This window comes from Anneissia japonica, unplaced genomic scaffold (genome assembly GCF_011630105.1).
Source record: "Anneissia japonica isolate Jap-2015-1 unplaced genomic scaffold, ASM1163010v1 scaffold3338_len356548_cov189, whole genome shotgun sequence".
NCBI classification, from domain to species: domain Eukaryota; kingdom Metazoa; phylum Echinodermata; class Crinoidea; order Comatulida; family Comatulidae; genus Anneissia; species Anneissia japonica.
This window is the reverse complement of record NW_022692763.1, coordinates 166,389-178,141: the sequence shown is the minus strand read 5'-3', so window position 1 is coordinate 178,141 and position 11,753 is coordinate 166,389. Positions and strand designations below refer to the sequence as shown.

At 31.5% G+C, this 11,753-nt stretch overlaps 1 protein-coding gene across 4 annotated transcripts in view; it reads left to right on the top strand.

The window, feature by feature from the left end:
* The window catches only part of LOC117100398 (cytoplasmic tRNA 2-thiolation protein 1-like), a 15,121-nt gene extending 5,329 nt beyond the window's left edge, over window positions 1-9,792 (top strand). Inside the window, exons 1-14 of one of the 4 annotated variants that reach the window (XM_033240072.1) lie at window positions 2,782-2,887; window positions 3,648-3,771; window positions 4,351-4,469; window positions 5,218-5,274; window positions 5,384-5,441; window positions 5,628-5,705; window positions 6,105-6,146; window positions 6,637-6,686; window positions 6,933-6,997; window positions 7,260-7,384; window positions 8,282-8,429; window positions 9,280-9,316; window positions 9,452-9,525; window positions 9,749-9,792. In XM_033240072.1, coding sequence (XP_033095963.1) covers window positions 2,792-2,887; window positions 3,648-3,771; window positions 4,351-4,469; window positions 5,218-5,274; window positions 5,384-5,441; window positions 5,628-5,705; window positions 6,105-6,146; window positions 6,637-6,686; window positions 6,933-6,997; window positions 7,260-7,384; window positions 8,282-8,429; window positions 9,280-9,316; window positions 9,452-9,484 — 1,032 coding nt within the window. In that variant the 5' untranslated portion in view covers window positions 2,782-2,791 and the 3' untranslated portion in view covers window positions 9,485-9,525; window positions 9,749-9,792. Of the gene's footprint in view, window positions 1-2,778; window positions 2,888-3,647; window positions 3,772-4,350; window positions 4,470-5,217; window positions 5,275-5,383; window positions 5,442-5,627; window positions 5,706-6,104; window positions 6,147-6,636; window positions 6,687-6,932; window positions 6,998-7,259; window positions 7,385-8,281; window positions 8,430-9,279; window positions 9,317-9,451 lie in introns of those variants that run through there. The other 3 variants (XM_033240073.1, XM_033240071.1, XM_033240074.1) reach the window with 3 other exon arrangements.
* The last annotated feature ends 1,961 nt before the right edge of the window (window positions 9,793-11,753 follow it).

Below are 11,753 nucleotides of genomic sequence, written 5' to 3'. Positions count from 1 at the left end.
ACTAGTATTTAAAAAATCTGTATTTCACTAAACAATTTGCTCATTAACCATTTCTGAGTTTTTTTTCAAGCATCAAATTTGTATCTTAGAATAACCAGTTGTACAACAAATAAAAAAAATGTTTTCCTCCGGAGCTTGGCTTTCAATTGAAGTACAGTAATCTGTTTGTTAATAAATACTGTATATTGAATTACTGCGCTGCTTTGTTGATGTCTTGTTTCTAATGATTTTCATTGTGTATGTGATACATAATTGAGTTTTAAGACCTAAAGACCTGTATTCAATGAATACATACTGAGTGACATCAAAGAGGGGTGTGATTATCATTATTATTAAACCGTAGGATAGCTAACAATACGTGCAATCAAATGTATTAGTAGGTTATTTATTAAAACTCACCATAGAATTTCCTCGTTAATCACCATTAATCTTGTTACATACATAAATATGTGCAGAAAGAACGGGAAAAGTAGAACTTGTTATGGTCTTTGTTTCGCTCAATTAAATTACCAATTGAACTAATAATGCATTGAGGTTTAGAACAAGGAGATGTGGATTTGGCCAAGGTTTTGCCATATGCTTTGTAAGACTGTTAGTATATACTGCAGAAGAGCCGGTCATGATTGAGGACTATTAATATGATTGCAATCAGAATGAAGGGTGGAAGCATCGGTTACAAATAGCTTATGTCTTGGTTAGCTACTGTAAACCGGTGGGGGCGGGGGGAAAAGAAAAATGAATTTTTGTTTTCTCATTTAGGAAAATGGCTCTGACAAAAGTATCTAGACAGAAAAGAAATTTTTATTGGTGAATAAAAAAAAAAGCGAGCTAAAAAAGTAATAGAGGACACCCTTCGGTCTTTGTTCAGATCATGTGTTTGCACAGAAATTGTAAAGTTAAACACAATAAATTGATTTAAAATGCTTTATCATAATATTTTTGAGGAAGGATTTATTGTTATACTTCATGGAGGTGGGCGGCAGAAATAATAAAAAGCAAATAAAACGTTTTGAAATATGAGTTCTTTTGCTGAAGCAGGTACATATAAATGCTAAAAGTGCCAAAAAATATATGAGCAAGACTATTGGCAATATTGCCTACTAGTTTAATGTATAACAATCCCCACACAAAACTATTTTTACCCTCTTTGCTATGGTTTAATGATCAATATTTACATAGAATTATATGGAGTTGTGAAGCTTTATGTAGCTACATTAAATATAACATTATTTCTACAATTTTACGAGTTTCCATATAATATTAATTATTTTTACATAATGAGTATGTTTTTATGATAACAGAAGGCAGGATTTTTTTCAAATTGAAAGTGTCTTGAATGAGCGGCTAAAAGAATTAAAAGTTAGGGGGTTTACCAAATTAAAATATAAATTAAAAATACACTGATTTTTTTCAAGTACATGGCCTAATGAAAAATAGATAGCATCTCTCTCTATAGTAACCCCGTTTGAATAAGACACCTGTGGGCATGTTTACCCACATCTGCCAAAGTAATTTGCGCTTTGTGTTTCTCTATTCAGATTTCCCACTAAACCCGTCTGCCATGTGCCGCATCCATTTATTCAAGATTATATTCTCATGATCTTGAATTAGAACAAAAGTTAAAATCTTGACTGTAGTCTAGTGTTTATATTTCTTACATTACTCCTAATCTCCTTCGTATTGATTGTATTTTTCCCGTCCGATGATGAAGTGTGCACTCGAAACGCTTCAACGAACACAAGGAGAAATGAATTGTTGGTCCACAAGAAACATAAAAGATAACATATGTAGTCTGGATTTGGCCAGTATTATATTGAATATCTCTATTTATTCTAAATTAAGACGATGATAATAACAGTCATATTTGGACCTGCTGTTGGTGTTTATTGCTGTCTTTGCAGATTCCGTTCAGATTAATATTGATCAATACAACAATGTTACATTATAATGTACGTGTTTAACACAAAGATTAAACTGTACCGTTAAAGTAATATTTGGATTGCTATACAAGTATAGTATTCAATACATAATATTTAAATAATAATATTTTGGATATGCATTTGAAAAACATTATGAGAAAAAAAATTCATGTTAATTAGCAGTCAACTATGTGTAAAAAATTTCATTTATATTTCAACATTTAAATTGGCTAGTAAACAATCTAATGATTTTGTAGCCAAAATTTGTTTTGATTTAATCAGAGATTTCATTGGGAAAAGGTTAATAAAAAGTTCTTGTAAATCTCGAGAGCTCCGATGAGTATAATAAAGGCAGAGCTAAAAACTATCTAAAGGTGCAGTGGTACCACCAAAACAAAACAATCTATTCTAAAACTGTACACAAAATTTGATGTTTTTAACATTTGTATAACAGATTTCTACAGAAGTTCTGTCTAATTGGATTTTTCAGATAATCACTATTTTTTAGGCAAATTTTGGTTTTAGATTAATGGATAATCTGTTTATTATTCCTGGATTTTTAAACCTTATTAACATGAGATCCAAGCCAGTTATTAGTAGACCAAAAAAAATTATGCCCAAGGTAAGAATTAATCCAAATTTAGCAAACAAGTGTAATAGACCTGCTAACGGTGGACAAGCAAAACCAGTTCAAATTTCATAATTAGTATGTTATTGTGTGCATGTACGCCCTAGTTAATTGTCTTGAGATTTCAACCTATTGTTAACCTAATTGAATTAAGTCGTTGTGCACTAAAACCAGCATTGAGTTCTGCTATAACACATCTGTCTAGTTAGTGGCTTTTGAAGCATAGCATAATGTACATTAGAGCATGATGATTGTTGAGTCCTTGTACTTGTTCAATCTGGTTGACCACCAGTTAAGATTTCAGTCTCCATTAATTTCAAGTGGTCCCATCATGGAGGTAGTAGTTTGCTTTCCTAGTTTACTGTGATATCAATCATGTGTGTGGCTGCTGGCTTCCGGTGGGTGACAGGGGTCTTTAAAGAAGTTTTGTTCTGTAGCATGGTCACGATAGGGCTAGTGATTATAAGGAGGATGATTATGGCAACAATATGGAAAATAATGTTTAATATTTGTGATAGTGATTAAACAAAGTGTCATGGTTGTTTCTGGCAACAATATTAATAATAATGTTGATTATATTTTTAAAAGTGATTAAATAAGTATTGTGGTTATTTTTGTGTTCTTGCCTAGATTTTTTCAAATTCATTAATGTAATCATTAAAATTGGTTAATTATATTTCAGTTTGTATGTACTTAAATAATTCTTTTTATTGTCATTTTTTTTTACTCTGGTCTTATATTCTTATTATTTCTATTCTCATATAGCTACAATTTTTGTGAAATTATTATTTTTGATAAAGTAAGCCTATATTATAAATGGTAATAATAATATATTATGCTTTCTTGCACAATATCTATACTAATTTATCAATATTAAATTACTTTTTTTTACTTACTCTACAGATTTATTTATTTACTTATTTTTTATGTAATATTCATTTACGTTTTAATGTATTTATTTGCTAATGTTTGTGTATTTGTTTGCACACATGTGTGTATTTATTTATTATTATTTATTCTGTCATTCACTCTATATTTACTTCTGTATTTTGTTGTTAATATATTTCATTATTTATTGGTTCATTCATAATTTCTTTCAGGGAGATGCACTTTGCAAAGACTGTTTCTACTATGCATTTGAAACAGAAATTCATCAAACAATAATTGATGCCAAGTTATTCAACCGTGGAGAAACTGTAGCAGTCGGAGCTTCTGGTGGTAAAGGTATCAATCTTTTATTTTTTTTATTTTGTTTAAAAAAATTATTAATTTAAAAAAAAAGTTTTGTTCTGACCAAGTTGTATTTTTTTTGTCAACTTTCTCTGGTATTATTATGTATTAAAATCTTGGAATATATTTTTCATCAAAATCATTTTATATTATGTCATATGTTTTATTAATTTTCTTATGGAGACTAGAGGAAATGTTGCAGCTCCTGAATTGTTAGCAATATTATTCATTTGTTCTTATTATTTAGTTTTATCTCAAATAACTTACTAATATTGGTGGCACATACTGCTATGTACTTGTTCGGAAATGTGTTTTGAGAGAAAAAAGGATAACTCCTTTTAATAATCAACCATTTGCACTCAAGTCAGTTTCAGCTTTTCATAGACAGGAGAACATGTAGATTGCAACAATTTCAGAATCAGTTTTGAAAATGCATTGCATTTGTAAACATTTTTAACATTCAAGGTGGGTGGTAAATTCTTCCTAATCCTCTTTTCCACATGCCCCTTCATCCTCTTGATCCACAACTCACTAATGCTAATATTACTGCAATACTGTTATTTTATTTTACAGATTCTACAGTGTTAGCACATGTACTAAAAGTGTTGAATGAACGTTATGACTATGGATTGAATCTTATTCTGCTGTCCGTGGATGAAGGCATCAGTGGCTATAGGGATGATTCTCTTGAGGTTAGTATTACATAAACAGGAAAAAAAAAAGTTAGGAAAAAGAAAATAGAATAAAATACAGTACCTATGCATAATCTGGGATGGAGAAACCAATCATGTCATCAACAGTTTCAAGATGATTTAAGAATGACACCTATAAACAGAACATTTCATCTGTATGTAAATAGAAAAGTATACCATATTAATTCCTTAAATTTTTTTGGCAGAATTTTGAGATGAGATTGTTAAAGAAATGACCATATTAATTCCTTACATTTTTTTGGCAGAATTTTGGGATGAAATGTAAATTATGGTAATTAAAATTTTGAACCTGTAATGGTTACAATACAAGACAACAATTGCTTTTAGCTGTATCAATCAATCAATCTTGAATCCTATATTTACATAGAGCCTCAATTAATTTTTCTCTTCTATGCCATCTTTTTGTGCCACTTCTAAATGTTGTTTTTATCCACATTTTGTATTGGCCTACCATGAGCTCACTCCCCTTCCTATGCTTGTCAAGTGAGCACAAACTTCACCAAACCTGCACATCATATCTATATTTACATGCGGCCTCAATTAATTTCTCTGTTCTGTGTCATCTTTTTTGTGCCACTTTAAAATATTTTTTTTTGTCCACATCTGTCTTGGCCTACCATGAGCTCACTCCTCCTTCCATGTGATTATGAAGTGGGCGCAAACTTCACTACACCTGTACATCATATCTTAATTCAAATGAATAATGATTCTTTTGTTTTCATTTCAGACAGTAAAGCGTAATCAGCAACAGTATGATTTACCTTTGAAGATAGTTTCCTATGAGGTTGGTAACATTAGAATAGAAAGAAGTATAGCCTTTTATTTACAAATTGTGTGCTCTTTTCAAAGGTTTAGTAGTTTATTAAAATTATTAATTTATTATTTCTGTCCAGGAACTGTATGGATGGACAATGGATAAGATTGTTGAAAAGATTGGATTGAAGAATAATTGTGAGTGGAATTTTGTTTATAGTTTGTCTTATATTTTCTTACATTCACAAAATAATTTGATAACTATGCTTGTTTCAAAAATAAGATAATTCTATATTGATTTTTTTTGTGTTTTTCACAAGCAAGTAACTAATCAATTATCCATAAACAAGATCTGTTTTGCATTTTTTCTTCATTTTTGTTGAGGTACATTTTGTGGTGTGTTTAGAAGACAAGCCCTTGATAGGGGTGCAATACTTGTGAAGGCTGACAAAATTGTGACAGGTATGGTTGTCAAGGGCAAACTCAATGTTAGTCAAATGCAGAACTCTTTTTCTTAGATCTGTTGTGTAAATGTACATGTTTTATAGAATACGTTATTTGTAATCTATTGTGATATTCTGGGCTTTCTTTTGAGACTTTATGTATACTCCTGGGTTAAAAAAAAAGACAAATGCAGATGAAGTGTCTTGCACAAGGACGCAAGCATTGTGACCTCCATCGGTCTCAAACCTTCAACCTTTCAATTGAAAGCCTTACAGGCCTTACATTTATCTCCTACCAATAATTCCTTTTCGTCTTCGCAACCCACTTCAACATATATCACTGCACTCGGACAAACAGCTACAAAGCTATGAAGTATATGGAGGTTTCTAACCAGGCTTTGTATTGTTTCTTCCATAGGTCACAATGCAGATGATATAGCAGAAACAGTATTAATGAATGGTAAGTGTGAATTTTATGTCTAAATGTCTAAATTATCAATTTTTTTGCACATTTTTTACATTAAATTAAAGACATGCAGAATAAAAATATATCTTTAAATACTGTATGTAATAAACAACAAGAAAAATAACAGTAGGTATGTATATTAAGTTCTGCCTTTGACAAAAACTGTTGTATGCCCATATATAGTCATGATGTGCCTATAGGGCTTTCAATTTTAGTCAATCATTGTAATTATTTTGTAATTAATTTTCAACAACCAGGGGAAATTAGTAAACTTCAACACCATAGAACCCAGTCACACACATTATATCAGCCAGGGCAGCCTTAACTACAGCCGACTCAAAACGACTGTTCCCTTCGCGGTTGTTGCTATATTTTTACTATATTATGATTGTTTATTTGTTATCAAAATATTATTATGAAATATATTTCCCCATGAATTCAGTTAACCTCAAATCAAAAATGCCTTAACATTTTTTTTTACTAGTTCTACGTGGGGATATTGCCAGACTTAGACGTTGTACAGCAATAACAACAGTGAGTAATTTGGGTTTATAAATCTTAACTTTAGAGTTAAACAATCAAATTTTCTTTCAAAATTGCTGTAATTTATATTCAGTTGCTTCAGTAATAAAGCAGTGATGTTCACAGATATTTAGAATGATATTTATTATTTGGTTACAATTATTTGGTATTGATTTATAAAAACATTATGAACAATTGTTGCAAATTGCATAATTTTCTTTAAATTACAGTGCTTCTATTTCTTACCTTTCTCAACAGGGCACAGAAGGGTTTTTACCCAGATGCAAACCTTTTAAATATACATATGAGAAAGAGATTGTTATGTAAGTAATTGGAAAAATATATTTCTGTTAAAATCGATGTGGAAATGCAAGTACTATCAAAATTCCTTTTTTTTTTTACAAAGCAATTACAAGATATGATAGAGATACATAAATATAAAAGAAACATAATTATTTAATTGATTCAAATTCCAATCCTCATATTAAACTACAGAGTATTATTAGAATATGTACAAAATTCAAGAATACAGAAGAAATCTTGGCACTGAGTATTGTTTTTTTTTTTCTTTTTGTATTCATATAGGTATGCATACTTTAAAAAACTTGATTACTTTTCAACTGAATGTATTTATTCTCCAAATGCTTACCGTGGCCATGCTCGAACATTTTTAAAAGATTTGGAAAAAATTCGACCAAGTTCAATCATAGGTAAAGTATGATCAAGATTTAGTTTCTACTGATTCCAGCTTGAGTCCTGTCTAGGCCGGATACGAGGAGATGCTGTGCAGAGAAAACAAGAAATATTTTCCATGATTTGATAATCGTCTTTGTTTTGGTTTGCTTGTTCTACCTCTATTTGGGGTCCCAAAATCACATTTATTATTGCAAGTTTATAATTTAGCAATTGTTCCTCAAATGTTATGTCACATCTGTGTCAAGGTACATGTAAAAAGCCCTCTACGGACCATCAAATTTTATTTGACGGAAACATGTGACATGCCTAAATATGGTCATGATGACATCACATCATCACCATATACTGTATAGGCACATCATGACTATATATGGGCATACAACAGCTTTTGAGTCAAAGAAAATTTGATAGTCTGGACAGAGCATAAGATTTTCATGTATACTGTGTATTATCCATGTAAGAAAAGAGACGTTGCAGAGGCCTGCAAAACTCATGGAACACAGCCTATCTTTTACTGTGCCCGCACATGTCTTCACTATCTGTGTATCAATTCATTTAGTCGTGTGAAGATGACTGTTACTTTGGGAGTCTCCCGGAGATCAGGATGGCCTGCTGCACTCCCGCAAGCAAGAAGAATCTCCCAGAAAAAAACTAGTCTCATACAAATTCATGATATTTGCATGTTTTTACTACTGTATTATAAATTGTCTCCCGGAAGTCAGTGCCACTATGAACAGCAAAATGTATTTAGATGTGTTAATAAAGCTCAGCAACAGGTCTCTCGGAAGTGACTTCTTCCAACTTGATTGTTCAAGTTGGATTTCTAGGAAGAAAGGGAATTCTTGGCTCTTGTCAGCACTTCTTCTACAAGATGAAACATTTCAATGACTTTCTGTGAATTCTTTTTTCAGACATCATTCATTCTGGTGAGAGTTTATCAATTAAGAAAGATGTAAAGATGCCAACTCAAGGAACTTGTAACCAGTGCGGATATATCTCCAGTCATACAGTCTGCAAGGCCTGCGTGTTGTTAGAAGGCCTCAACAAAGGACTACCAAAGTAAGATAACGTGCAGCTTTGATGGTTTTAGGCTCTCGCCCTGTTAAGTTATACCAGAGCGGCAGACACTTTATAACCCATTATTCTCAAACCTCTACCATGGACTATATGTAACTTGGACATTTTTAAACCTTGAACGTCTGGATTGCAAATTATTTGCTTAGAGGAAAATCATGATTTTGAAAAATCTAGGTTACCAAATGTTGACACCCCATAATACTGGGCAGGGTCATGGGTTCAGGCATGCATGAATTGAAAGACCAATATCATATGGTCTCGTTAAAACTCAATAAAAACTCCAAAGCACCAATATACAGTAAATCATTCCATTAATCGTGTGCGGCCACCAACCTTCACTCGTTGCTGGTTTTAGATTACAATGTGAGTAGATTTTGTGCCGCCTGCTATAATTAAGTTAATTTTTTTTTTCAATTTTAATTATTCAGCTTTTGATTGGCAGCAGAATAGATAGCAACTGAATTACCTCAAATTTACAATGTAAAAAGACCAAACAATAAAAGCAATACAATTCAAAACACACTAAATACACTTTTGATTAAAATTATCAGGTAGACCTTCGAAGTAATTACATATTAAAATATAATAAAACAAACTTACGAATGAAGACACTAGTAAAAAGGTAAACATTAAAATTGGAGGAAAATGAATAAAAATGTATTTGAGGACACAAAAATACAAAAAAAGACACAAGAAAAACATATTAACTTGGGCTACTTTTCAATACTAGATATTCAGTTGTAATGATATAGATGCAACAGTTATCAACATTTTCACCTCTGTACAAAGAGTACTTTTTTTTTCAATTTGTGTTTATTTTTTGTCTTTGCAGACTTGCTATAGGAAAGTCACACAAGGCCAGTAAAAAGGTACCATAAGTTTTTTTTTAAAAGGACATCTCAAAAAAAGACATCATAATCATTAATTGAACAAACTTTTACCTTAGTAAGCATCAATTTTAATGTATCTAACCTTACCTTGTTAGTCCTTCCTTATATTTACAGCTTGGCCTGGGATTATTACCAGTCCAAATATGAAGACAAAGAGCATGAAGAAAAACAGCATCAAGAAAATCAGCATGAAGAAATACAGCATCAGGAAAAGGACCATCAGGAAAGCAACACCAGGAAAAGGAGCATCAGGAAAGCAACACCAGGAAAAGGAGCATCAGGAAAAACAACATCAGGAAAAGGAGCATCAGGAAAAACAACATCAGGAAAAACAACATCAAGAAAAACAGCATTAAGAAACACAGCATCAAGAAAAACAGCATCAAGAAACACAGCATCAAGAAACACAACATCAAGAAACACAGCATCAAGAAACACAGCATCAAGAAACACAGCATTAAGAAACAGCATCAAGAAAGAAACACAGCATCAAGAAAGAAACACAGCATCAAGAAACACAGCATCATGAAACACAGTATTAAGAAACAGCATCAAGAAACACAGCATCAAGAAAGAAACACAGCATCAAGAAACACAGCATCATGATACGCAGCATCAAGAAACACAGCATCAAGAAATACAACATCAAGAAACACAGCATCAAGAAATATCAAGAAATGCAGCATCAAAAAACACAGCATCAAGAAACACAGCATCAAGAATCCTCAATAAAAGACACATTTTTGTGAAGCTAGCTGTGTGCTTTGGACATATATTCTTATTTTTATTATTGATATATTAGCAATATTATTTTTAAAATTGTTTTTAATATATTTATTGTTTGCATCTGTAATGTTTGAAAAATTGTTCTCTTTAATTGTCTTCAGCGGTGGTCTCCTATAGTAGACTTCTATAAAAATCTTAATTTAAAATCAAGGTTTGAAATAGTATAGTGAATGAGATTTTTCATTCAATTATCTTATTTCTCACCAAAGCCTCTTCTGCAACTATCTCTTATGCAAATTTTGAGATTTTTCTAGTGCAAAGTAATGTAGAGGTTGTATTGTGACTACTTGTTGAGCACTGGATGCAGAACCAACACAAATTTATCAACTGATATTTCACAGAATGAAAATTAAAGTTGAAGATAACGTAGATGCGAGTTTTTGAAGGCATCTTCAAAATAAATCTTTATTCTATAAAATATCTGGTGAACTGCATTAATGGAATAACATACAGTTACTTTAATCTCTTTCCTAACATTATAGGCTTTGCAGAACATTGTTAATCTTGCCTTCCTAGGAAACACAAACATGTACACATACGCTACTCTACACAGAGGTGTGCGCGAATTCATGTCCTAGAGAGCTGCCCTAATTCTCAGCTCTCAGTTTCACAACTATTTCTTCATCTGATTCTCAAGGTTATGGAGGCCATGTACACTGTTTATATGCATTTCAGTAAAAAGATAACTTTATTATATGGTGCGAATTTATGTCAGTTTTCACAGCCCATTGCCCAACACTTCTTCATGATGGACTTAAATGGAATAGAGTTGACTGCTGCTCTATTTTAATTCATATTGACGTACTGTACTGCATACAGAAGGTCGTTAATTGTGATTCTAGGAGGAAAGAAGTATGAACATTGGCAATCTTGTAGACCTACTTTGGGGCTTGCCATCCTAAAACAACAGCAGTGACTAAAATTTGAAAATTGACTTTTTTAAATATTCTTATTCTCCACATAATAAAGCTTTGAAGTTATAGGTTATTTACTGGAATTAACTTATGCCAAAGCTGAGTAAAGGTATTAATGCTTCTCTGTACTTAAGTATACAACACTGCAAAATTTTTATGCTAAGTACTCAGTTTAACATTATTTTAACAACAGAACGCTGGGTTTGGGATGGCATGCCTATGTTTACAAATTTGAGTGCATTAATTTGTAGGGTTATTCAATATAAAAACATTGTTGTTACTTCAGTAAATTATAAAAAATAACGTTTTATATATATGATTGGAATTTGTGTTCAATAAAATTAAAACACAGTACGGTATTTAAAATGTTTTCAATCGTGTACAATGTTTGTTTATTCACAATAGGCTAACAATGCATACAACGGAAATGGGTTTTTATAATAATTATAATGGGATATGGACTCATGTATAGAGTTATAGATAATTAAAATATTTGGAACGTAATATTATCCAGTAATTGTAATAGTATAGAAATTTGGAAAAAAAGATAAAATGTTTGCGTTTTTTAACACCTCACCAAAAGCAACCAGCTAAATTTTTAATGTTGCCAAGACTGACAAGGTTTTCTGTTGAAAAATTCGCAGCGTGTAACACTATCCTAATAACTTAGGATAGATTCAATTTTTTTTAAAGTAAGACTCTGGAGGAAATATAAA